At 43.3% G+C, this 26,440-nt stretch overlaps 1 protein-coding gene across 6 annotated transcripts in view; it reads left to right on the forward strand.

The window, feature by feature from the left end:
• LOC140733225 (phosphofurin acidic cluster sorting protein 1-like) overlaps window positions 1-26,440 on the forward strand; it is a 279,192-nt gene that overhangs the window by 238,076 nt on the left and 14,676 nt on the right. For 5 of the 6 annotated variants that reach the window (XM_073056265.1, XM_073056266.1, XM_073056268.1 and 2 more), the window contains 2 exons: window positions 1,904-2,006; window positions 23,369-23,401. In XM_073056265.1, the coding sequence (XP_072912366.1) occupies window positions 1,904-2,006; window positions 23,369-23,401 (136 nt within the window). The remainder of the gene's footprint in view (window positions 1-1,903; window positions 2,007-23,368; window positions 23,402-26,440) is intronic. The other variant, XM_073056267.1, reaches the window with a different exon arrangement.

Raw genomic sequence — 26,440 nt, forward strand, 5'->3', positions numbered from 1 at the left:
CACACACTTATATAAGATAACCCCTCATTTTTCTAAGTTCAATTGAAAAAATGCTTCAACCTCTCTCCATCATTCAGTCCTTCAAGTCCTTATAAATCTCTTCTGCACTCTTCCAGGCTTAATAGTATCTTTCCTATAGCAGGGTGACCAAAACTAAACACAGTATTCCAAATGTAGCCTCACCAAAATCTTATACAACTGCAACATAATGCTTCAAATTCTATACTCAATGGCCTGACTAGATAGTAATCCAGTGGAATAACCACATAGCATTGGAGAAAAGGTTGACCCACATTGGACAGTGGGAGGAGGTTGTAACCTATGGTGTATCAGCTTGTCCCATCCCCATTGCTGATCTGTTTTGAAGCCTTACCTCCCTGGTACCAGGGACTAGCTCCTCACGTGACCCATTATAACTCAAGTCCCAGTCTCAGAGGTAGGACCTTCTCCCATTTAAGTCTGAGATAAGCATTTATTCTGTCTACAGGTCTTTGGAATTCCTTGGCCCAGAAGCTGTTGAGAATGAATCCTTGAATATATCCAAAGCTGAGATTGATTCTTCATCAGATAGATTCTTCATCAAAGGTTATGGGGAGAGGGTGGGAAAGTGAACTCACAACAAATTCAGTTGAGGTGTAGCAGCCCTGAGGGCTGAATAGTTCACTGTTTGTCCTACTTCTGGCCCGTGAACCCCTATAAGGATTTTCTGTGTTTTGATGAAACCAGTTGTCAAGATTTCTAACATTTAGCGAATCGAATCCTGATCTGTCCAGTCTCTTCTCTGAGCATTTTGCCTCATATTTTTCTGGCTGTAGCCACACGTGTAAGGGTACTTCTGTGTCCCTTTGAACATCAATACCACCCAGAATCTCACCACGTAACATATAATCTGCTCTTCTGTTAAGTGGACGGCCTCACAATTTCCCTCATTATTCTCATCCTCCCTGTACTCACAACTGAAACTTGTTTCTATCAATGGACATCTGGTTCCATGAGGCATATTATTGACATGGATTGTGAACAGCTGATCCCAGTGATACTGCATTTGTCACAGCATGACAACTTGAGAAGGCTCTGTTCATTTCCACTCTCTGCCTCTCCAATAACGAGTTCACTGTGCACCACCCCCACAGTACAACACCACCCTCTCCTTGTTGACCTACTTCTTGTCATAGAGTCACAGAACAACTCAGTCTAACCAGTCCATACCAATCACATTGTTTACCCAGCTAGTCCCACATTCCATTGTTTAGCCCATATCATTCTAAGTCCTCCCTTGCATGTACCCATCCAAGTGCTTCTTACATGATGCTGTTCTACCTGCCTCAGCTACTTCCTCTGACAGCTCATTCCATAGTCTCACTAACCTCTGCATGAAAAAGTTTCTCCTCACATCCCTTTGAAATCTTTCCCTCCCACCCAAAATTTATGCCCCATAATTTTGGATTCCACTGCTCTGGGGGGAAAACTGTTACTGTCCACTTGATCTGCACCTCTCATAATTTTAAACACTTCTATAAGGCCACTCCTCATTTTCCTATGCCTGAAGGAATAAAGACCTAGTCTGGTCTTTAACATCCTCATAAAACACATCCTCCTTTATCATTAACCTTTTATAAATTCAAATGTATAACTTCCTAAGCTCCCACTTCTCTGCTCTACTGGTCACATTTGGAAAGAATTCCAGCAGATTAATTTTTCTTGGCAGTGCTGCCTCAGATGCTGAGCTTCAGTCCTGACAATCCACGAAAGCACAAAGTCCACAGGGGGAGTGAAAATTATTTCTTTCAGGCTGGAAGTAACAGGGAGCAGAGGGTGGAGACATGATGATCTGGGGCTACTGGGAATGTGACAGCACTTGCATGAAATATATCCTTTGTTTACACTCTGCTGCTCTCCACAGAGACTTTTGATATCATCAGTCGCATCATGCAGTACGTGTCTGGAGCCAATGTCTCCCACCAGCTCCCCATTTCAGAAGCCATGCTAACCTACAAACAGAAGAGGTGAGTGTGCAACCATGCCAGTATCTGCTGCCCTGTAGTGCCTGGAATCACCACACAGTTGGTCCTGCTTCCTGATCTACTGGCAACACATCCTAACCCCTAATGAAGGATCCAGCGGGAGATTCATCTCCCATTTGTTGCAGACACTTGACCCTCCTGACCCGATGTTCCTTCCAGTGAGTGCGCTTGATGAGTTCTCTCCACATCCCTTTGCTGCTGTTGTAGACTGTTTTCTGTAATATATTGCACAGGGTTGTTGGATTACACTGGTAAAGAGTTTCCTCGTAAAGACAACACTCCTCCCGATTTGTGGCTACTAGTATTAAATATCTTAATTGGCTGGTACTGTACCAGAGGTTGGGAGGATCCACAGTTTGTGTTGTATTGTTGATGTGGACTTTCTGAGCTGAAAGACCCGTTTCTGTGCTGTTTCAACTCTTGTATCAATGGTCGTTGTCTGAGCCGTTGTTTGTCTCAACTCAGCGAAAGCCCCTGAGAAGCACTGCCAGTGCAGGACCACTGTTTCTGTTTAATTCCAGCGAACGAGCTACAATACCTCTGTGAACTACTGCAGTCCTTATGATGAAGGCACTCTCATAGTGTTGGTGTGGAGAGAGTTCCAGGGTTCGGATGCAGTGACAGTGAAGGAACAGTGTAGAATTACAACCTGAAGAATTTTACTGTTGAAGTAAAATGGGTTTCCACTAATTTCTCAAAATCCCATCCAGCAAATGGGATAAAACCACAGATATCAGCCTGACAACACTGAAATCGGACAGGTAACATTGATATCAGACTGTCGACGCCGATATCAGACTGATGACGTCTATATCAGACTGACGACGCCGATACCGGACTGATGACACCGATATCAGACTGTCGACGCTGATATCAGACTGTCGAAGCTGATACCAGACTGACGACGCCGATATCGGACTGTCGACGCCGATACCGGACTGACGACGCCGATACCGGACTGACGACGCCGATACCGGACTGTCGACGCCGATACCGGACTGACGACGCCGATACCGGACTGACGACGCCGATACCGGACTGACGACGCCGATACCGGACTTTCGACGCCGATACCGGACTGACGACGCCGATACCGGACTGTCGACGCCGATACCGGACTGTCGACGCCGATACCGGACTGACGACGCCGATACCGGACTGTCGACGCCGATACCGGACTGTCGACGCCGATACCGGACTGACGACGCCGATACCGGACTGACGACGCCGATACCGGACTGTCGACGCCGATACCGGACTGACGACGCCGATACCGGACTGTCGACGCCGATACCGGACTGACGACGCCGATACCGGACTGACGACGCCGATACCGGACTGACGACGCCGATACCGGACTGTCGACGCCGATACCGGACTGACGACGCCGATACCGGACTGTCGACGCCGATACCGGACTGACGACGCCGATACCGGACTGTCGACGCCGATACCGGACTGTCGACGCCGGTACCGGACTGTCGACGCCGGTACCGGACTGTCGACGCCGGTACCGGACTGACGACGCCGGTACCGGACTGACGACGCCGGTACCGGACTGACGACGCCGATACCGGACTGTCGACGCCGATACCGGACTGACGACGCCGATACCGGACTGTCGACGCCGATACCGGACTGTCGACGCCGATACCGGACTGTCGACGCCGATACCGGACTGACGACGCCGATACCGGACTGTCGACGCCGATACCGGACTGACGACGCCGATACCGGACTGACGACGCCGATACCGGACTGACGACGCCGATACCGGACTGACGACGCCGATACCGGACTGACGACGCCGGTATCGGACTGACGACGCCGGTATCGGACTGACGACGATACCGGACTGACGACGCCGATACCGGACTGACGACGCCGATACCGGACTGTCGACGCCGATACCGGACTGTCGACGCCGATACCGGACTGACGACGCCGATACCGGACTGTCGACGCCGATACCGGACTGACGACGCCGATACCGGACTGTCGACGCCGATACCGGACTGACGACGCCGATACCGGACTGACGACGCCGATACCGGACTGTCGACGCCGATACCGGACTGACGACGCCGATACCGGACTGACGACGCCGATACCGGACTGACGACGCCGGTATCGGACTGACGACGCCGGTATCGGACTGACGACGATACCGGACTGACGACGCCGATACCGGACTGACGACGCCGATACCGGACTGACGACGCCGGTATCGGACTGACGACGCCGATACCGGACTGTCGACGCCGATACCGGACTGACGACGCCGGTATCGGACTGACGACGCCGATACCGGACTGACGACGCCGATACCGGACTGTCGACGCCGATACCGGACTGACGACGCCGATACCGGACTGTCGACGCCGATACCGGACTGACGACGCCGATACCGGACTGACGACGCCGATAACGGACTGTCGACGCCGATACCGGACTGACGACGCCGATACCGGACTGTCGACGCCGATACCGGACTGACGACGCCGATACCGGACTGACGACGCCGATACCGGACTGTCGACGCCGATACCGGACTGACGACGCCGATACCGGACTGTCGACGCCAATATCAGACTGATGACCCTGATATGCACAAATGAATAAATGAATGAAATTTTATTTCGGTCAGTACAAACATAACAAAAAGCATCATGTTCAACGATGATTTCATTAAAAAAAATTAAATAACAAAAATCTTTAAAACAGACTGAAAGGGTGTAGGCTGAAGCTACAGCTTATTACGCTTACCTCTTAAACAAAAACATATTTGGCATCAATCATCACATCAAAACAAAATATTTCATAATCTTTTAACACAAAGTCAAATTCCAAGTATCTTTTGGAATTGGAATTTGAATATTACTCCCATTCATTTTAAATCATGTATTTTATATTTGTTCATTGAATTATTTTTAAATAATTTTTTAAACTTGTTAAGTGTGGTGCATGTTTTTAAATTCTCACTACAACTGTTCCATAGATTCACCCCTCTGACTGAAATACAATGATTTTTTACATTTGTTCTTATCCTTTGTTTTTGAAATTTACATGTTCCTCTCAAATCATGTTGACTTTCTCTCATTTTAAACAATCTTTGGGTACTTTGTGGTAACTGTCCATTTTTTACTTTATACTTAATTTGTATTATTTTAAAATCTACAAAATCTCTGAATTTTAAAGTGTTTAGTTGAATAAATGATGGATTGGTTTGCTCATAATAACTTGTCTTATTTACAATTCATATGGCTTTCTTTTGGAGTAGAAAAATCGAGTTTGTATTTGTTTTGTATGTATTTCCCCATACCTCTACACAGTAAGTCGTATATGGGACTATAAGTGAACAGTATAATGTATACAAAGATTCCTGATTTAAGAAATCTTGCGCTTTGTACAGTACTGCAATAGATTGACATTTTTGCTTTGACATAATTTATATGTGGTTTCCAGCTTAGTTTATTATCTATTACCACTCCTAAAAAAATTTTGTTTCAGATACCTTATTAATTTCAACATCATTTATTCTAAGTTTACTGTACGAGTTTGGTACATGGTTTCCAAATATTATGAATTTAGTTTTACTTAGATTCAGTGATAATTGGTTAGTATCAAACTATTTCTTTATAATTTTTGGTTCTTTCTCCACTGTATCCAAAAGTTGTTTCAGATGTTCCCCACTACAAAATATAGTTATATCATCAGCAAATAATATACATTTTAATGTCTGAGAAACCATACATATATTGTTTATATACAAAATGAACAGCAATGGACCAAGCTCTGAAACTTGTGGAACCCCACAAGTTACCCTCAAAAGTTTTGAATTTGAGTTGTTTATATGTACATACTGATACCTGTCTTCCAAATGACTACTTAACCAGTCATGTGTCACCCCTCTAATACCACATCTTTCTAATTTTTTTAATAATAATTTATGGTCAATGGTGTGAAATGCTTTTTTTAGATCAAGGAATATTCCCACTGTGTATTCATTTCTTTCTATAGCATTTGATATTTCTTCTACAAAATCTATTGATGCTATTGTAGTGGTTCTGTTTTCTCTGAAACTATGTCGCTGTTCACAGAGTATATTATGTTTTGTTAAAAAATCATTTAACCTTCTTACAAATATTTTTTCCAATAATCTGGACAACTGTGATATCAGACTGACGACACTGATATCAGATTGACAATTAGTATGTAATTAGTTTTGCTACAACAAGTGTATGGGACATTGGAAAAAAAGTTGAATTTCCCCATGGGGATGAATAAAGTATCTATCTATCTATCTATCAGACTGACGACACTGATATCCGACTGGTGACACAGATATCAGACTGACGACACTGATATCAGATTGACGATCACTGATATCAGACTGGTGACACTGATATCAGACTGACGACACTGATATCAGACTGGTGACATTGATATCAGACTGACGACACTGATATCAGACTGGTGACATTGATATTAGACTGTCGACACTGATATCAGACTGGTGACACTGATATCAGACTGACGACACTGATATCAGATTGACGATCACTGATATCAGACTGGTGACACTGATATCAGACTGACGACATTGATATCAGACTGACGACACTGATATCAGACTGGTGACATTGATATCAGCTGGTGATGCTGAGCCAGAAGACATAAATCCGTAAGGCATAGGAGCAGAATTAGGCCACTTAGCCCATCTAATCTGCTCCACTATTCTGTCATGGCTGATTTATTATCCGTATCAATTCCATTCTCCTGCCTTCTCCCAGTAACCTTTGACACACTGACTAATAAAGGATTTAAATAGATAAATACATGGATACTTTATGGATCTGAAAGGAAATTACAGTGTCACAGTAACATTACAAGTGCATATTATACAAATATTAGAAGAGAAATAAGAAAGAATAAAAAAGTAAGAGATCTTAAAAATAACATTTACAAGACAAAGTTTACAAGATTTTAGCAGATTTCCAAGTTCACACTGATCCACCAACCTCAGCTTCAAATATACCCAATGACTTAGTCTCCACAGCCATCTGTGGCAATGAATTCCACAGATTCACTACCCTCTAGCTAAATAAATTCTTTCTCGTTGCTGTTCTGAATGAATGTCTCTCTATACTGAGGTACTAGTTTCCCCCACTATTGGAAACATCCACTCTATCTAGGCCTCATATTCGATAGGTTTCAATAAGGTCCCCCCCCCCCCCATTCTTCTAAACTCCAACAAGTACAAGCCCAGAGACATCAAACTCTCCTCATATGTTAACACTTTCATTTCCAGATTAATTCTTGTGAAACTCCTGTGGACCCTCTCCTTGCCAGAGCATCTTTTTTTAGATAAGGGGCCCAAAACTGCTCACGATAATCCAAGTGCAGTCTGACCAATGCCCTCTAAAGCCTCACCCTTACAGCCTTGCATTTTTACTCTAGTCCTCTTGAAATGAAAGCAAACATTGCATTTGCCGTCCTTACCACCAACTCAATCTGCAAGTTATCTTTTAGGGAATTCTGTACTGCACTCCCAAGTCACTTTACACTTCTGATGTTTTGAATTTTCTCCCCATTTTGAAAATAGTCTATGCCTTTATTCCTTCTACCTTCTGAGTGCATGATCATATACTTCCATAAATTATATTCCTTCTGCTACTTCTTTGCCCATTCTCTCAATTTGTCTAACTCCTGCATATTCCCAACTTTCTCAATGCTGAGTGGCCCCCCCACCTATCTTCATATCATCTGCTAACTTGGCCTCAAAGCTATCAACTCTGTCATCCAAATCATGGATATATAATGTGAAAAGAATGTGTCCCAACGCCAACCTCTAAGGAACACCACTAGTCACCGGCAGCCAACCAGAAAAGGCCCCTTTTATTCCCACTCTATGCCTCCTGCCAATCTTTTATCCATGCTAGCGTCTTTCCTGTAATCCCATGGGCTCTTGTTAAGCAGCCTCATGCAGCACATTGTCAAGGGCCTTCTGAAAATCCAAGTATACAACATCCACTGACTCTCCTTTGTCTTTCCTCAAAGAATTCCAACAGATTTGGCAGGCAGATTTCTCCTTAAGGAAACCATGCTGATATTTGGCCTATTTTGTCATGTACTTCCAAACCTCATCCATAATAATGGACTCCAACATCTTCCCAACCACTGACTTGAGGCTAACTAGTCTATAATTTCCTTTCTTCTGTCTCCCTTCCTGTTTAAAGAGTGAAGTGACATTTGCAAATTTCCAGTCCTCCAGAATCTTTCCACAATCTAGTGATTCTTGAAAGGTGACTACAAATGCCTCCACTGTCTTTTCAGCTGCCTCCCTCAGAACCCTAGGGTATAGTCCATCTGGTCCATGTGACTTATCTACCTCCAGACCTTTCAGCTTCCCAAGTACCTTCTCCTTAGTAATGGCAACTGCACTCGCTTCTGCCCCACGACACTCTCAAAATTCCGACATACTGCTCGAGTCTTCCACATTAAATACTGATGTAAAATAGTTATTAAGTTCGTCCACCATTTCTTTGTTCCCCATTACTCTCCAGCGTCACTTTCTAGTTGTCCGATATCCACTCTCACCTCACTTTTACTCTTTATATATCTGAAAAAAAATTCTGGTATCATATTAATGGCTAGCTTACCTTCATATTTCATCTTTCCTCTCCTCATGGCTTTTTTAGTTACCTTCTGTTGGTTTTTAAAAGCTTTTCAATCCTCTAACTTCCCACTAATATATGACCATATAATATAACCATATAACATTCACAGCACGGAAACAGGCCATTCCGGCCCTCCTAGTCCGTGCCAAACTCTTAATCTCACCTAGTCCCACCTACCCGCACTCAGCCCATAACCCTCCACTCCTTTCCTATCCATATACCTATCCAATTTTACCTTAAATGACACAACTGATCTGGCCTCTACTACTTCTACAGGAAGCTCATTCCACACAGCTATCACTCTCTGAGTAAAGAAATACCCCCTCGTGTTTCCCTTAAACTTTTGCCCCCTAACTCTCAAATCATGTCCTCTCGTTTGAATCTCCCCTACTCTCAATGGAAACAGCCTATTCACGTCAACTCTATCTATCCCTCTCAACATTTTAAATACCTCGATCAAATCCCCCCTCAACCTTCTACGCTCCAATGAATAGAGACCTAACTTGTTCAACCTTTCTCTGTAACTTAAGTGCTGAAACCCTGGTAACATCCTAGTAAATCGTCTCTGCACTCTCTCTAATTTATTGATATCTTTCCTATAATTCGGTGACCAGAACTGTACACAATATTCCAAATTTGGCCTTACCAATGCCTTGTACAATTTTAACATTACATCCCAACTTCTGTACTCAATGCTCTGATTTATAAAGGCCAGCGTTCCAAAAGCCTTCTTCACCACCCTATCTACATGAGACTCCACCTTCAGGGAACTATGCACTGTTATTCCTAGATCTCTCTGTTCCACTGCATTCCTCAATGCCCTACCATTTACCCTGTATGTTCTATTTGGATTATTCCTGCCAAAATGTAGAACCTCACACTTCTCAGCATTAAACTCCATCTGCCAACGTTCAGCCCATTCTTCTAACCGGCATAAATCTCCCTGCAAGCTTTGAAAACCCACCTCATTATCCACAACACCTCCTACCTTAGTATCATCAGCATACTTACTAATCCAATTTACCACCCCATCATCCAGATCATTTATGTATATTACAAACAACATTGGGCCCAAAACAGATCCCTGAGGCACCCCGCTAGTCACCGGCCTCCATCCCGATAAACAATTATCCACCACTACTCTCTGGCATCTCCCATCTAGCCACTGTTGAATCCATTTTATTACTCCAGCATTAATACCTAACGACTGAACCTTCTTAACTAACCTTCCATGTGGAACTTTGTCAAAGGCCTTGCTGAAGTCCATATAGACTACATCCACTGCCTTACCCTCGTCAACATTCCTCGTAACTACTTCAAAAAATTCAATAAGGTTTGTCAAACATGACCTTCCACGCACAAATCCATGCTGGCTACTCCTAATCAGATCCTGTCTATCCAGATAATTATAAATACTATCTCTAAGAATACTTTCCATTAATTTACCCACCACTGATGTCAAACTGACAGGTCTATAATTGCCAGGCTTACTTCTAGAACCCTTTTTAAACAATGGAACCACATGAGCAATACGCCAATCCTCCGGCACAATCCCTGTTTCTAATGACATCTGAAAGATCTCCGTCAGAGCTCCTGCTATCTCTACACAAACTTCCCTCAAGGTCCTGGGGAATATCCGGTCAGGACCCGGAGATTTATCCACTTTTAAATTTCTTAAAAGCGCCAGTACTTCCACCTCTTTAATTGTCATAGGTTCCATAACTTCCTTACTTGTTTCCCACACCTTACACCATTCGATATCCTTCTCCTTAGTGAATACCGAAGAGAAGAAATCGTTCAAAATCTCTCCCATCTCCCTCGGCTCCACACATAGCTGACCACCCTGATTCTCTAAGGGACCAATTTTATCCCTCACTATCCTCTTGCTTTTAATATAACTGTAGAAGCCTTTCGGATTTACTTCCACCTTATTTGCCAAACCAAACTCGTAACTTCTTTTAGCTTTTCTAATCTCTTTCTTAAGTTTCCTTTTACATTCTTTATATTCCTCGAGCAATTCCTTTACTCCATGCTGCCTATATCTATTGTAGACATCCCTCTTTTTTCGAACCAAGTTTCTAATATCCCTTGAAAACCATGGCGCTTTCAAACCTTTAACCTTTCCTTTCAACCGAACAGGAACATAAAGATTCTGTACCCTCATAATTTCACCCTTAAATGACCTCCATTTCTCTATTACATCCTTCCCATAAAACAACTTGACCCATTCCACTCTCTCTAAATCCCTGCGCATCTCCTCAAAGTTAGCCTTTCTCCAATCAAAAATCTCAACTCTAGGTCCAGTCCTGTCCTTCTCCATAATTATATTGAAGCTAATGCTATTGTGATCACTGGACCCGAAGTGCTCCCCAACACATACATCTGTCAGCTGACCTATCGCATTCCCTAACAGGAGATCCAACACTGCCCCATCTCTAGTCGGTACTTCTATGTATTGTTGCAAAAAGCTATCCTGCACACATTTCACAAACTCTAAACCATCCAGCCCTTTTACAGAATGAGCTTCCCAATCTATGTGTGGAAAATTAAAATCTCCCACAATCACCACCTTGTGTTTACTACAAATATCTGCTATCTCCTTACACATTTGCTCTTCCAACTCACGCTCCCCATTAGGTGGCCTATAATACACTCCTATCAGTGTTACTACACCTTTCCCATTCCTCAATTCCACCCAAATAGCCTCCCTAGAGGAGCTCTGTAATCTATCCTTCCAAAGCACCGCCATAAGATTTTCTCGGACAAGCAATGCAACACCTCCTCCTCTGGCCCCTCCTACTCTATCACACCTGAAGCAACTAAATCCAGGAATATTTAGTTGCCAATCACACCCTTCCTGCAACCATGTTTCACTAATAGCTACAACATCATAATTCCAGGTATCAATCCACACTTTAAGCTCATCCACCTTTCTTACAATGCTCCTAACATTAAAATAGATACATTTAAGATACTCTCCACCTCCTCCTCTCTTTTCATCCCTAGCAATGCATTCAAATCTATTATCCTTTTCTTTCTTCTCCCCTACAACTTCGGGCTGAGCGCATCCCTCCTCCATCACCTGCCTGTCCTCCCTCACACACGGTCTACTTACTTGCTCTACTGGTGAACTAACCTCCTCTCCCATAGTTTCCTCAAATTGATTTCCGCCCCCCCATCTTACTAGTTTAAAGTCTGCCCCGTAGCCCTAGCAAACCTCCCCTAGCAAACCATGCTATATTATGTGCCCTCCCCTTTGTCTTCATACTATCTTTGACTTACCTTGTCGGTCACGGTGATTTCATCTGCCATTTAGAATACTTCTTTGGGATGGCATCAATATGTTGGGCTCAGGATAGATCTTCAGGGATGTTAACACACAGGGAAGTGAAGCTGCTCATCCTGTCCATTGTTGATCCATCGATGAGGTCTGCAGTGTGTTCTCCCAATTTCTCTTTACAAATTGCTCCCAGAAATTTCTGCCTTTGCTGTTTTGCCATAGTCTCTACTATTGTCCTCTTCCAATTAACTTTGGCCAGCTCCTGTCATGCCTTTCTCTGTAATTCCCTTTACTCCACTGAAATACTGATACATCTGTCTTTATCTTCTCCCTTCAAACTGCAGGGTAAATTCTTTCATATTATGATCACTGCCTCCTAAGAGTTCCTTTACTTTAAGCTCCCTAATCAAATCTGGTTCATTTCACAACACCCAGTTCAGAATTGCTTTTTCCTTAGTGGTCTCAACCATGAGCTCTAAAAAGCATCTCATTGGCATTCTGCACATTCCCTAGGATCCAGCAACAAATTGATTTTCCCAGTCTGCCTCCATATTGAAATCCCCTATGTCTATATTAATATTGCCCTTTTTACATGCTTTTCCTATCTCCATTGTAATTTGTACCCCACATCCTGTCTACTGTTCAGAGGCCTTTTTACCATTGCAGTTTCTTAACTCTATCCACAAGATTCTACATCTTCTAATCCTGTGTCATCTCTTTCTAAGGATTTGATTTCATTTTTAACCACCCACAGATCCACCCTACCTTCTGCCTGTCTTTTCAATACAACGTGTATCCTCGGATGTGAGAATGATGATATTTCAGCCCTGATTCTGTGATGCCCACAACATCATACCTGCCAATCTCTAACTGTGCTATAAGATTATCTACCTTATTCCGTATACTGTGTGCATTCAAATATAACACTTCCAATCCATTGCTTTTCGATTTTGTTCCCATGTCATACTTCATTTCATCCTGACTCACCTGCCTGTCCTTTCTCACAGTCTCACTACAGATTGTATCTACTTGTATCTGTGGTCAGCCCTATCACTCCAAATTAGTTTAAACCCTCCCCAACAGCTGAAGCAAACCTGCCTACAAGGATATTGGCCTGACTAAGTTCACCTGTAGCCCGTCCTTTTTGTATAGGTCATACCTGGAAGAGATCCCAATGACCCAGAAATCTGAAACCCTGCCCCCTGCATCAATTCCTCAGCCACATATTCATCTGCCAAATCATCTTATTCTTCCCATCCTGGCACTTGCCGCAGTCAGCAATCCAGAGATTACTACCCTGAAGGTCCTTTCTAACTAACTCCCTGTATTATCTCTTCAGGACTTCCTCCCTTTTCCTACCCATGTAATTGTTATCAGTATGTATCATGGCTTCTAGCTGCACACCCACCCTCTTTAGAATGCCATGGACCCAGTCTGAGACACCCGTGACTCTGGCATCTGAGAGGCAACATACCATCTATGTGTCCCTTTCACATCCACAGAATCTTCTGTCTGCTACTCTGACTATGAAGTCCCTTATCAATACTGCACTCCTCTTCTCCACCCTCCCCTTCTGAGCCACAGAACAAAACAGTGCCACGGACCTAACAACTGTGGCTTTGGTCTACTTGGTCATCCCCAACTGTCTCCAAAGTCATATACCTTTCATTGAGGGAAAATGCCACAAGGGTACTCTGCACTAGCTAGTCCTATCCCCTTTCCCTCTCCTGATGGTCACGCAGTTAACTGTGAACTGCAACTTGGGTGTAACTACTTCCTCGTATGTCCTGTTGAACCCATCAACCTCCTGAATGATTCTTAGTTCATCAATATCCTGCCCCAGTTCCTTAACATGGTCTAAAAGAAGCTGCAGTTGAACATAAAAACATAAGAAATAGGAGCAGGAGTAGGCCATCTGACCCATCGAGCTTGCCCCGCCATTCAGTAAGGTCATGGCTGATCTGACCATGGACTCATCTCCACCTACCTGCCTTTTCCCCATAATCCTTAATTCCCCTACTATACAAAAATCTATCCAACCTTGTCTTATATATATTTACTGAGGTAGCCTCCACTGCTTCATTGGGCATAGAATGCCACAGATTCTGGGAAAAGCAGTTCCTCCTCATATCCATCCTAAATTTACTCCCCAGAATCTTGAAGCTATGTCCCCTAGTTCTAGTCTCACCTATTAGTGGAAACAACTTTCCTGCCTCTATCTTATTTATCCTTTCATAATTTTATATGTTTCTATCAGATCTCCTTTTATCCTTCTGAATTCCAGTGAGTAATTTTATGTCTCCTCTGCACCACCTCCAAAGCTAGTATATCCTTCCTCAAGTAAGGAGACCAGGACTGCCTAACCAGTACCTTGTACAGTTGGAGCATAGCCTCCCTGCTCTTAAATTCAATCCCTCTAGCAATGAAGGCCAACATCCCATTAGGCTGTTGCACCTGCAAACCAACCTTTTGTGATTCATGCACAAGGAGAAACAGACGGAATCCTGGACGCCACCATTCAGCTGATTATTTATGTAACAGATTTCCCCGAAGCCATCAGACTACCAACCTACTGACCCCTGCTGTGCCTATTGTCTTGTTTATCATTTATTGTAATGCTTGCACTGTTCTGTGTACTTTATGCAGTCCTGGGTAGGTCTGTAGTCTAGTGTAGTTTTTGTGTTGGTTTTTCATAGTTCAGTGTAGTTTTTGTATTGTTCATGTAGCACCATGGTCCTGAAAAACATTGTCTCATTTTTACTGTGTACTGTACCAGCAGTTATGGTCGAAACAACAATAAAAAGCAACTTGACTTGAGTAGCCCCAAGTCCCTCTGTACAGCAGCATGCTGCAGTGTTTTACCATTTAAATAATAATCTGCAATTCCATCTTTCCTTCTAAAGTGGATGACCTCACACTTACCAACATTGTATTCCATCTGCCAGACCCTTTGCCCACTCACTTAACCTTTCTATATTTCTCTGCAGACTCTCCATATCTTCTGCACAATTTGTTTTTCCACTCAATTTAGTATCATCAGCAAACTTAGTCACACTACACTCGGTCCCCTCTTCCAGATCATTAATGTATATCATGAACAATTGGGGCCCACCACTAACCCCTGCGGCACACCGCTCACCACTGATTGCCAACCAGAGTAACACCCATGTATCCCAACTCTCTGCTTTCTATTAGTTAACCAATCCTCTATCCATGCTAATACATCACCCCCAACTCTATGTTGGATGCACTTCGTGCAGATGTAGTCATCAGAGGCACTGGATGTCTCCCTGCCTTCCCACATCCCGCAAGAGGACCATTCTACTATCCTACTGCTCTAACTGTGCATTGAGAAAGAAAGAACAAATAAAGAAAAATTTCCTATCACATCTCCTTGCTGAAGCCTCTGTGAGCCAAAGCCAGTGCTCTCCATTCTAACATGGCCCGCTCAAACAATGGCCACTCTGCTTAAACCTAACTTTTTATTTTTGACACTTACCAAGTGCCTAACTATGGATAATCCAACAGCTCCTTGGGACTATGGCATGTAGAATGTACAGGCTGTCCCAGCTCACTTCTTTTGAAATTTCTCTTTTGCTATGCATTCCCATGTCTCCTCGGGAACTGTGACGCACAGGCTGGTGACACTGATATCAGCTTAGTGACCAATATCAGTCTGATGATATTGATATCAGACTGGAGACACTAATATCGGGCTGTTTGCACTGAGCTGCAAGATTCAGATTAGCTGCTCAATGCTATATTGAATCATAATTATTATCAAGTTACAATAAATGTAAATTCATTCTCTTCATAACCAAACTTTCTGGCTCTTGCAACATCCTCGTGAATCTTATCTGCCACTCTCTACCACTACAGTGCAGTTACTAAAACTGTGTACAATGTTAGCAACGTATTGGCCATTACACTTGTGCTGAATGGAATGGACATAGAAGGCAAGTGGCAGCTCAGAACTGAGCACTTGCGAGATGCTGTGGATCATCACCTCATGGCCCAGCACATCCCTCTCTCTGGCAGCCAGGTGTCCACCCTGGTTTACTGAGAAGAGAAGAAAGCTTCACTAGGAGCCTGCCAGTCTAGTATGCTGCAGCATAGGAAGTGATGGGAAGTGTCATCAACGAAGCTATCAAATGACTTTCCTTCACCTGTGCTTAGTTAGGCCTTCAGCAGGACCATTCATCTCCAGACCTTTTCACAACCTTGGTCTAGAGAGCTGGATTCTACAGTGAGGTGAGAAAGACTGGCAGTATGTGGCCGAAAGTGACATCAAGGAGCTGTGGCACAAGTGAAGTCATTGGGTACCAAGGGGAAACAGTCTGATAGTTGGAGTCACACCTCAGACAAAGGAAGGTGTTTGTGAATGTCCTTCCAGCCCAGGACGTCACTGCAGGAGTTCCTCTGGACTCAAACATCTTCAGCTGCTAGCTTTTCTTCCATCAGGTCAAGAGTGGGGACATTTTCTGATAACACAACATTAGCATGATTTTTTATGCCAGTACAAAATGAATGAAACTGGGCCACAAATATCACTGGAAAATAATATTACTGAAAATCCCAATGATTTGATAATGTTATGACTGCATGAGTAATATAATTTGGGATTTAAACTTGTACCAACAAAAATATACATGCTGAAAATAAACAAGGACACAAACATTACACTTAATGTTGTCCTCCTTAAGCAGGTACAGTATGTACTTGTGCACATACATTATTTCAGTGTTGAAATATTTCTGTATTTCTTTCTTTTGATTATTTTTATTTCTATCTCTGGAGCAACCAACATCTAGCTGACCATGAGAAAATATTGAGTTTTAAGCTTTCCAGATTGTTCTTGGCCATGTTGATGCTCGTCGCAAAACTAAGTGAACAGTGAAGTTGCTTGAACTGATTGATTGATCAGTTGGGATAATTAGTATCTAAGGGATGGGGACATTTTCCCCAACAGCATTACCAGTCATATTGTAGCTCCATTTACTCACGGTGGTAATTTTTGAAGTGATTTCAGCTCAGCATTTTATATGATCAAGGCTCAGAGGCTGGTGGGTAAACTGACCTTATTGGGTCTCACCTTTTCTCTGTAACTGGATCTGGACATCCTGACTGAAAGGCCACAGTCAGTCCGTTTTGGCAGAAGTATCTCTATTTCCATCATGCTGAGCACTGGCGCTCTCCAGGGCTGTCCTTACCTTACCACCCCATGTGCCTCCATATCCAATACCACAACTTCAGCCATTTCCAAAGGGATCCTACCACCAAACATATTGTTAGCTTCTCAGGTCTCTGCAGGGATCATCCCCCCGTGATTCTCTTGTCCATTCATCCCTCTCCACTATTCTTCCTCCTGGCACTTATCCCTGCAAGTGGCCTAAGTGCCACTCCTGCCCATTCACCTCCTCCCTCACCTCCATTCAGTGCCCCAAACAGTCCTTCCAGGTGAGGCAACACTTCACCTATGAATCTGCTGTGGTTATCCCTGTCATAAATTGGGGGACAGCTTCATCAAAAAACTTCACACCATCTGCCACATGTGAGACTAACCGGTGGCTAAATATTTTAATTCCCATTCCGCCATGTCGATTCATAGCCTCTTCTGCCATAAAGAGACTGCATACAGCAAGGTGGTCTCCTACCTGATGGCATGAATATTGATTTCTCCTTCTGGTAAAAAGTGTTTCCCTTCCTCTCCCTCTTCTTCCCACTCTGGCCCCTTACCTCTTTTCACCTGCCAATCACCTACCTTGGGTCCCCTTCTCTATCCCTTTCTCTGTGGTCCACTCTCCTCTCCTATCACATTCCTTCCTCTTCAGCCCTTCAGCTTTCCTACCCACCTGATTTCACTTATCACCTTCTAGCTGTCCACCTTCCCCTCCCCCTACCTTTTTATTCTGTCATTTCTCCTTTCCTTTCCAGTCCTGAAGAAGGGTCTTAGCCCGAAACGTCAACTGTTTATTCATTTCCGTAGATGCTGCCTGACTTGCTGAGTTCTGCCAGCATGTTGTGTGTGTTGCTTTGGATTTCCAGTCTGCAGAACTTACTTGTGTTTATGCTCAGCCCACTGCTGTTCACACTGCTGCCACATGACCACACTGCTAGATCTAGTTCAAACCGAATCATCAAGTTCATTGATGATAATACAGTGGTTGGCCTCATCAACGACGACGATGAGATGGTTTATAGAGAGGAGGTAGTATGGTGCGAGCACAACAACTTGAGACCAAAGAGATGAATGTGGACTTCAGGAAGGTGCAGGCCAACCACTCCTCAATGCACAAACATGGCCCGTCAGTGGAAAGGGTTTGGAGCACCAAGTTTCACCTGGTCCCCCCAACACAAACATGGCCCGTCAGTGGAAAGGGTTTGGAGCGCCAAGTTTCACCTGGTCCCCCCAACACCATCTCAGATTCAGATTGTTTATTGTCATTTAGAAACCACAAATGCAATGCAGTTAAAAAATGAGACAATGTTCCTCCAGAATGTTATCACAAAAACACATGACAAAACAGATTACACCAGAAAATCTACATAACGTTTGGCAATCCCCAATCCAGAGTCCGGAGAGGCTGCTGCGTATTAATATCGCGCTACCGTCTAGTGCGTTCCCCGGAAAGGAGCTCCAATCCCACCAGACAAACAAGACCAAAAACTAAAGCTACAAGACCTGCACAAAACCACATAGTTACAACAGTGCAAACAATAGCATAATTGATTAAAAAAAAACAGACCATGGGCACAATAAAAGTAGTCCAAAGATGCCAAAAGACTATTAGTTCGAGAGAAACCACCACACAGTTTCCAGAAGTCCCCAGGGTCCCAACAGACTCGTCTTCTCATGCCGCCGGCAAAAGGAAATACCCCCGCTATGGACCTGCACGGCGCCGCCCGACCCAGCCTCGCAGACGCAGCACACAGCAAAGGCTCCGTCTTTGAATGTTAGCAAAAAGTAGATTAATAAGAAAAGTTTTGGAGCATCCAAAAAAAATTGCCCATCGGTCTCTGTAATAATATCTGAAGCACTTCTTTGTTTTCTTACCAGACTTGCTCCTTTCTCCCGAATATTCTCATCTAATTAAGTTGTAGCTTGTCTCCTGCAGAAATTTTCATTTTCTGTTTGTGGTTCAGATAGACCAGAAGTACTTGGGTCATGCCCATCCAAATACTTACTACTCCAAAAATAGATTTGGAAACAATCATCAATTTCCCATGGGGAATGCTAAAATTAGGCCATCTTAGGGCAATAGGTGACCTCCTGTTCAGCTTTTAGAAACACTAAGGCTGTGATGCATACTTTTATGCTGTGCATACATGCAGAAGTTTAGGTCTCTATGTTATGTCATTACTATGCTATACACAGGACACACAGGCATTTATCTTATTACATTTTAAGAGTTAGAGGGTAACCAATGAAAAAGTGGGACCCCTTAGGGACCAAAAATGCAATCTGTGTGTGGAGCCAGCGGATGTAGTTTCCAAGGCATTTGACAAGGTACTTCATGGTAAGCTGATCCATAAGATTAAGATGCATGGGATCTATGGTGATTTGGTAGTTTGGATTCAGAATTGGCTTGGCTATAGAAGACAAATGGTAGCAGTGGAAGGGTATTATCCTGTCTGAAGGTCTGTGACCAGTGGTGTTCTGCAGGGGTTGGTACTGGGACCTCCATTGTTTGTGATACATATAAATGACTTGGATGGAAGTGTAGGTGGGTGGATTAGCAGCTTTGCTGATGACACAAACACTGGTGATGTTCTGGTGATGTACAGCGTAGAGGGTTATCAAACAATACAGCAAGAATATATGAGGGTTGTTTGATAAGCTTGTGGCCTAAGGTAAAAGGAGTCAATTTTAGAAAACCTAGCACATTTATTTTTCAACATAGTCCCCTCCTACATTTACACACTTAGTCCAGTGGTTATGGAACATATGGATCTCAGACCTCCAGAAAGTGTCTGCAGCAGAGTTGATTGATAAGTTCGTGGCCCAAGGTAGAAGGAGATGAGTTATACAGCTCTTGTTACATGCACATGCAGTTCAACTCTTTGAGTGATTATGCAGAAAGTTTGAAGTTAATAACTCATCAGTTAATAACACATCAGAGGTGATTGATAAGTTTGTGGCCTCAGGTAGAAGGAGATGAGGCTATAAGACATAGGAGAAAGAATTGGGCCATTCAGCCCATTGAGTATGCTGTGCTTTCAATTATTGCTGATTTACTTTCCCTCTCCCCATAACCTTTGATGCCTTTACTAAACAAGAACCTATCAACCTCCGTTTTAAATATAACCAAAGGAAAGACGTTGAGGCTTTGAGATGGTGCGGAGGAGGTTCAGAAGGATATATCATCGGTGTAGGTGAGGTCTGAAATTAATGCTATTATCTGAATTCACTAAGGAAAAAGAATTGGAGATTTCATTAAGGCAGTGAAATTTAAGTGCACATTAAGATTAAAAAGCAGGAGGCATAAAGGTGAATTATTCCCCAGGGCCTAATGAGACCTATCCCAGGCTGGTGTGGGAGGCAAGAAGAGATTGGTGTGCCCTGAAACATATTTTTAATTCTTCACTGACTATTGGGGACTGGAAGACAGCAAAATGTAATGGAAAAATATTCTGAAGCACAGGATCAATCTTGGAATGACAGGGTCTGATCAGGAATAATGAAAAAGAGAGAAGATTACTGACACTGGAAGCATTAGTAATTGTTTTCATCCCCTGCAGATGCTGCTTGACCTGCTAAGTTCTTCCAGTCAATTGTTTATCTGTCAGGAATAGACAACACATATTGGTTGGTAGGAGATCGTGCCTAAGTAATTTAATTATGTTTTTTTGGAGAAGTAACTGAACACATTGGGTTCCAGCTTATTATGTCATTGGTTAACTGAAGCAGCTGCTTATTTGGGACAACTCTTGAAGAATAGAAACAAATTGAGAAAATAACCGGGATTCCCTTCGTTTATTTGGGACAATATGTTGCTTAATTGGGGCAGGAGACTGTGCTGAACAATTTATAACTAGCATCGGTCACATGCTCATCAAGTGGCCGTGAGAATCTATATTGTGCTTAGAGCAAACAGTTTTTAAATATCATCACTTGCACGTTTGTGTTAAAAAACTGATTTTTGTCACTGGTTGTTGCCGAGTAATAAACAGTAAGACAAATCAGAAATGTTTTGCTCACTGTGGTTTCAAGAATTCAGCTTGGAGATTCCAGAAACAACTGAGAGTGAAAATGAAACATTTCCCTACTTCAACAAGTTAAGGACTCTGAAGAATTTGATGGTATCGGCAATCATCTTAAACGTTACAATGAAAATGAAGATTTGGAGGATGCAGTTGTGAAAGCACTAAAGGCATCCACTCTCTGCACTGATTTTGTTCATTTACAGTCCGTCAAAAGAGCATGGAATGAATTCCTCTGTCGATAACTATTAGGAATTAATACACGGTTTTATAGTACTATGGTTTTGGTAGTGTTTAATTTATTCTGTATTTCATTTAAATACATAATTGTTACTCAGTTAAATAGTAGTTTGTCTATTTTATACCTTTTTAACTATTTCCATGAAACTTAAGTTAATTAGGCCAAAGTGTACTGGTGCCTATGTGTCCCAATTAACCAGAATCCACTGTATATTGACAAGGGCAATTTATGAAGGCTATGTGGACTTTAGTAAAGCCACATGGGACTCTGGCACAGTACCCATGGAATCAAAGATCAGCTGGCAAATTAGATCCAAAACTGGTGGAGGCACAGTAATGGTGGAGTGTTGTTTTTGTGATTGGAAGCCTGTGACCAGTGGTGTAGCACAGGGATCATTACTGAGACCCTGACTATTTGCTATATAGATCAGCAAACTCAATATGAATGTAAGACATATGATTAAGTTGCAGATGACATGAAAATTAGTGGCGCTGTTAAGAGCAAGGAGGGTAGACAGGCTACTGAATGATATTGATTGTTGTGACAAGATTGTGGAGGAGATTTATCAGGATGTTGCTTGGGACGGACTGTTTCGGTTATGAGGAAAGACCGGAGAGGTTGGGTTTCCTTTCCTCAGAGCAGAGGACGTGGGGAAGGAGAGGTGGAGGGCAGGATCCTGATAGAGGGGTATGGAGATCGTAGATAGTAAGAAATCTTCCCATAGTAGAAGTGTGGATTAGGTTTAAGATGGATTTTCCCAGAGCTGTTTGGAATCTGGAGTGCACTGCCGGAGGCCTGGTGGAAGTGAGAGACTCTCACAGCTTCAGAAACACCTAGACAACATAGAAGGCTACAGACAAGTGCTTGTAAAAGGGATTAGTACCTAACGGTGGGCCAGGGGCCTGCTTGGAAAGGGATGGTCATTGATGGACAGTGGGGTTCTCTTTGGGACGTTGAGGGAGAGTGAGAGTACTGAGGGATAGACTTTGATGGAAGAGTGAAAGAATGAGGGATGAATGTGAAGTAAGGAGTGGAGATGATGGAAAGTAAGGGGAGGGTGGAAAATGAGGGATGGATCAAAGGGGAGCATGGCAGATGGAGAGTGATAGATGAATTGGGGTGGATTATGGTGGGCGAGAAAGGGGTGGTGGAGAAGGAGAGGGAAACTAAGTGATGGATTGTGGTAGAGAGTGGGGGTGTGATAGATGATGGGGGACAGTGAGGAATGGATCAGGGTGGACAGTGACATTGCTGGTGAAAAGTGTATTTGGCTGAAGGAATGGATTTCACCAGCTCAAATTCCTTGCCAATTCTGGACACATTGTAGTGATCTGGCAATTATTTGGAGCTGTGAACTGTGCTGAGAGCCACCTGTGAATAGCCTGAGAGAATTTGATCACAGTGCATCATTCTGTATTTGTTACATGGGTTAATTCTTGGGACAGATCAATAGTAAACAGTTCTGGCTTGTGCTAGCACAAGTTCTGATATAGACAAGATTCAGTGTTAGCGGATTAGAATTGGCATGGTTTCCTACTGTTTCTCTACCTTCAGAGAGAAAAATGGTGAATTTTCTATGGTTCCCTGTCTTGAGTTTGTGTAATCACACCAGCTGATTACAACTCCAGTGCATGATCACATCATCTGAAAGTGTCGATCAGAATAACTAACTTTCCCCATCTCCCAGCATGGGACTGATCAGGACCTGACAAAACCTTAACGCAGAGGAAAGAGCTGCTGTGTGACGTACTCTGATATTCCCAAGAGCAGGGTGTTCCTGGACCTTCTGCTAGACCCACAATCCAAGGGTATATTTGGAATATCACAGGCAATGTTTTATAACAGATGGGAATTTATGTTGGACTTTAAGACATTCAGTCTTCTTATCATTTCTATTCTCAGGTAATGTTTACACTATGTTTTTAATTTTTTGTGCATCAAGGAAAAGGAGCCTGTATTTTGATTTTTATATCAGGTATCTGCTTTGTGTTCCAACATCTGCCTTGTCCTTGTCAAGCATACTCTCTTGTTTTCACACTCGTGTTTCTCATTTTAATAACCTGCCTTGGAACAAACAACCTTGCTGCCTAATGCTGTGAAATGCATATTGTGAAGTTTTCACTGGGTCCCTGTCTGTGTGTGTGTGTGTGTGTGTGTGTGTGTGTGTGTGTGTGTGTGTGTGTGTGTGTGTGTGTGTGTGTGTGTGTGTGTGTGTGTGTGTGTGTGTGTGTGTGTGTGTGTGTGTGTGTGTGTGTGTGTGTGTGTGTGATGTAATTATAAGAGTCCACATCTAGTGTCTGACCTGTAGTGAATGTGTGTTTAGATGAATGTGCTTGTTTGTGATTTTGTAATAATGCACCAGTTACATGTCTATCTGTGCCTCTGATTCATTTCCTGTATCTTTCTGTATGAGTCTGTGATCTTGGTGAGTGTGGTATTTTTACATTAACATAGAAATGAGGATATGCATGAGATTCTCTGTGAGTGTGTGAGATAGACTTCGTGTCAGGAATCAGATAGGTACCTGTGGACTAAAGTCATGTTTGAGCTCTCAGTATAAAAAAATGTTTTAAACGCATACAAGATTCCTGATGAAGGTCTCAGCCCAAACCATCAACTCTTTATTCCTTTCCATAGATGCTGCCTGACCTACTGAGTTCCTCCAGCATTCTGTATGTGCTACTCCAGCATCTGCAGAATCTCTTGTGATTCAAAAAAATGCAGATGCTGGAAATCTGATAAACGGAAAATGCTAGAAGCACTCAGCAGGTCAGGCAGCATCTGCACAGATAAGCTAATATGTGGGATTTGACAAAGAGATTCTTTGTCAGGGCTCAGAGTATTCCTTCCAGTAGGCACTAATTCATAAGACTCTGTCTTCCATAAGGTCATCTCCAGTTTAGGCTCCCAGTAGGGTGGGCCTTGGGTGTGTTAAAACACTGAAGAATCTGTGAACGTTATGGATGTCAGCAGGTTGTTGAATTTCCTGCACTTTTCCCTCCCATCACATGTAGTTTAGGTTGACGTATTTCTGCTGCGTCTCAGCCTTCAAGTCTCTGCAGTCTTTTTTTTTTTCTTGAGGCTTGGAAGAGTTTTCAATCCAGGAAAGTATTGCTTTTGTGTTTAATGTGCTCCTGGATCATCTCTGTTCCATCCAGCCAGTCCTGGTGTCTACTGGTAGAGAAGGTGGGAGTCTCTTTGCGGGTGCTGATAACAGTGGACAGAGGGCTGTTCAGACACAATATTACTCCTATTGAATGGATTCTGGGACATGGAGCTGATCTAGTTTTGCAGGTTCCTTTCTGAGGAAAAAGGTGTTTGAAGTTGTAGACCTCAGCTCCAGCACAAATTCTCTGGTCTACAGAGCAGCCAAGATCCCTGCTTTCCTAAATGTTTCAGAGAGCTAGACAACCTACAACATGCACCACCAACACTGTTTCTGTAAAGTCCACACAATTCACCATCTCGAGAAGTGAACTAGTGCAGGGGTCTCTCATAAACAACATCCCGAGCATTCCAATCATTTCAAAACCTGTCACAGGAGGCCATTAGCAGGAAGATGGGGAAAGATGCAAATGTGTCCACCTTGAAGGCATACAGCATCTTCACTGACTTCTGTGCAAGAGTGTGTTTGTGTAAGTCTATGGGTGTACGAGTCTTTGCAGCTGTGTGTGAGCACACAAGACAGACAGCCTCTGTATGTCTGTGATTGTATATGTGAATGTACTTTGTTGTCTTGGCCACAGGAGTCAGAACATAGAACAGCACAGCACAGAAATAGATCCTTCAACACTCTGTGTTTGAACTGAACATGATACTAAACTAAAGTAATCCCTTCTGTGCCTGCACTTGGTCCATATCCCTCCATTCCCTGCACATTCTTATGATTATCTAACTGCCTCTTAATCACCTCTATTACATCTGCCTCCACCACATTTTCCTGTCCACCCTGGCAGCACATTCCAGGCACCCATCAGTCTTTGTGTGAAAAAAATTGACCCAGAAATTTCCATTGAATTTTACCCTTCTCACCTTAAATGTGTGTCCTCTATTATTCAACTGTCTACCCCGATAAAGGCTCTGACTGTCTACCCTATCTATACCTTTCATAGTTTTATAAACTTCCATCAGGTCTCCCTTTCTTATAGCTTATACCCTCTAATACAGGCAACATCCTTATAGTTTCTAGCACAGGAGGTAATTTAGCCTGTTGAGTCCATGCTGGCTCTCTGACAGCTCCTTTCTCTACAGCCCTGCACAACTATTACCCCACAAACTGATCCAGTTTCCTTTTACAATTTTTGATGGTGTCCCTCCCCACAATACCCCTCCCCAACTTCCAAATCTGTTTAGACAGTAAGCTTCCAGCATTAACACTCGTGGAAAAGTTCTTTCTCACAGTCCCTTCCTCCACTGTACCTCTTACCTGAAGCCCTAAACCAGTGCACCCTCCTTGCACAGTGAGCTGGTGGTCTCCCTTAGTGCGGAGATCAGACCTGTTTCTCTGGTTGTAGGCTAATCCAAGCCCCATACAAGTTCAACACAATGTCCCCTCTCTATACTCAGTGCCTCCACTTATGAAGGCCAAGATGCCATATACCTTTCAATTCCTCTCTCAATGAGACCTGCCACATTCAAACATCTACATCCATGAAATCCCATCCCCAGTCCTCTGTCCCCGCACACACTTCACAACGGTGCTGTGTCTATCCACCATTTCCCCATCTCTTTGTTAAACTAAGTATGAAAATGTATGTATGAAACATCTACTCTATCCCCTTCATCAACCTTCTCTGTTTCTTCATCAGACAATTCAATGAGTCAAATACAAAACTATGTTTGCTGGCTGGCCTCGTGTGACATTTGTACCTGACCATTGTGTGCATGCGCGTGTGTGTGTAGGGGGGAATCAGTCTGTGTGTGAGTGTGAGACAGCATGTGTGTCTGCACACCTGTATGTGTGTGGTGTCTATTTGCAAGTGTGTATACATGAGCACCTGCAGTACAGAGTAGC

Source organism: Hemitrygon akajei, chromosome 9 (genome assembly GCF_048418815.1).
Source record: "Hemitrygon akajei chromosome 9, sHemAka1.3, whole genome shotgun sequence".
In the NCBI taxonomy this organism is placed as follows: Eukaryota; Metazoa; Chordata; class Chondrichthyes; order Myliobatiformes; family Dasyatidae; genus Hemitrygon; species Hemitrygon akajei.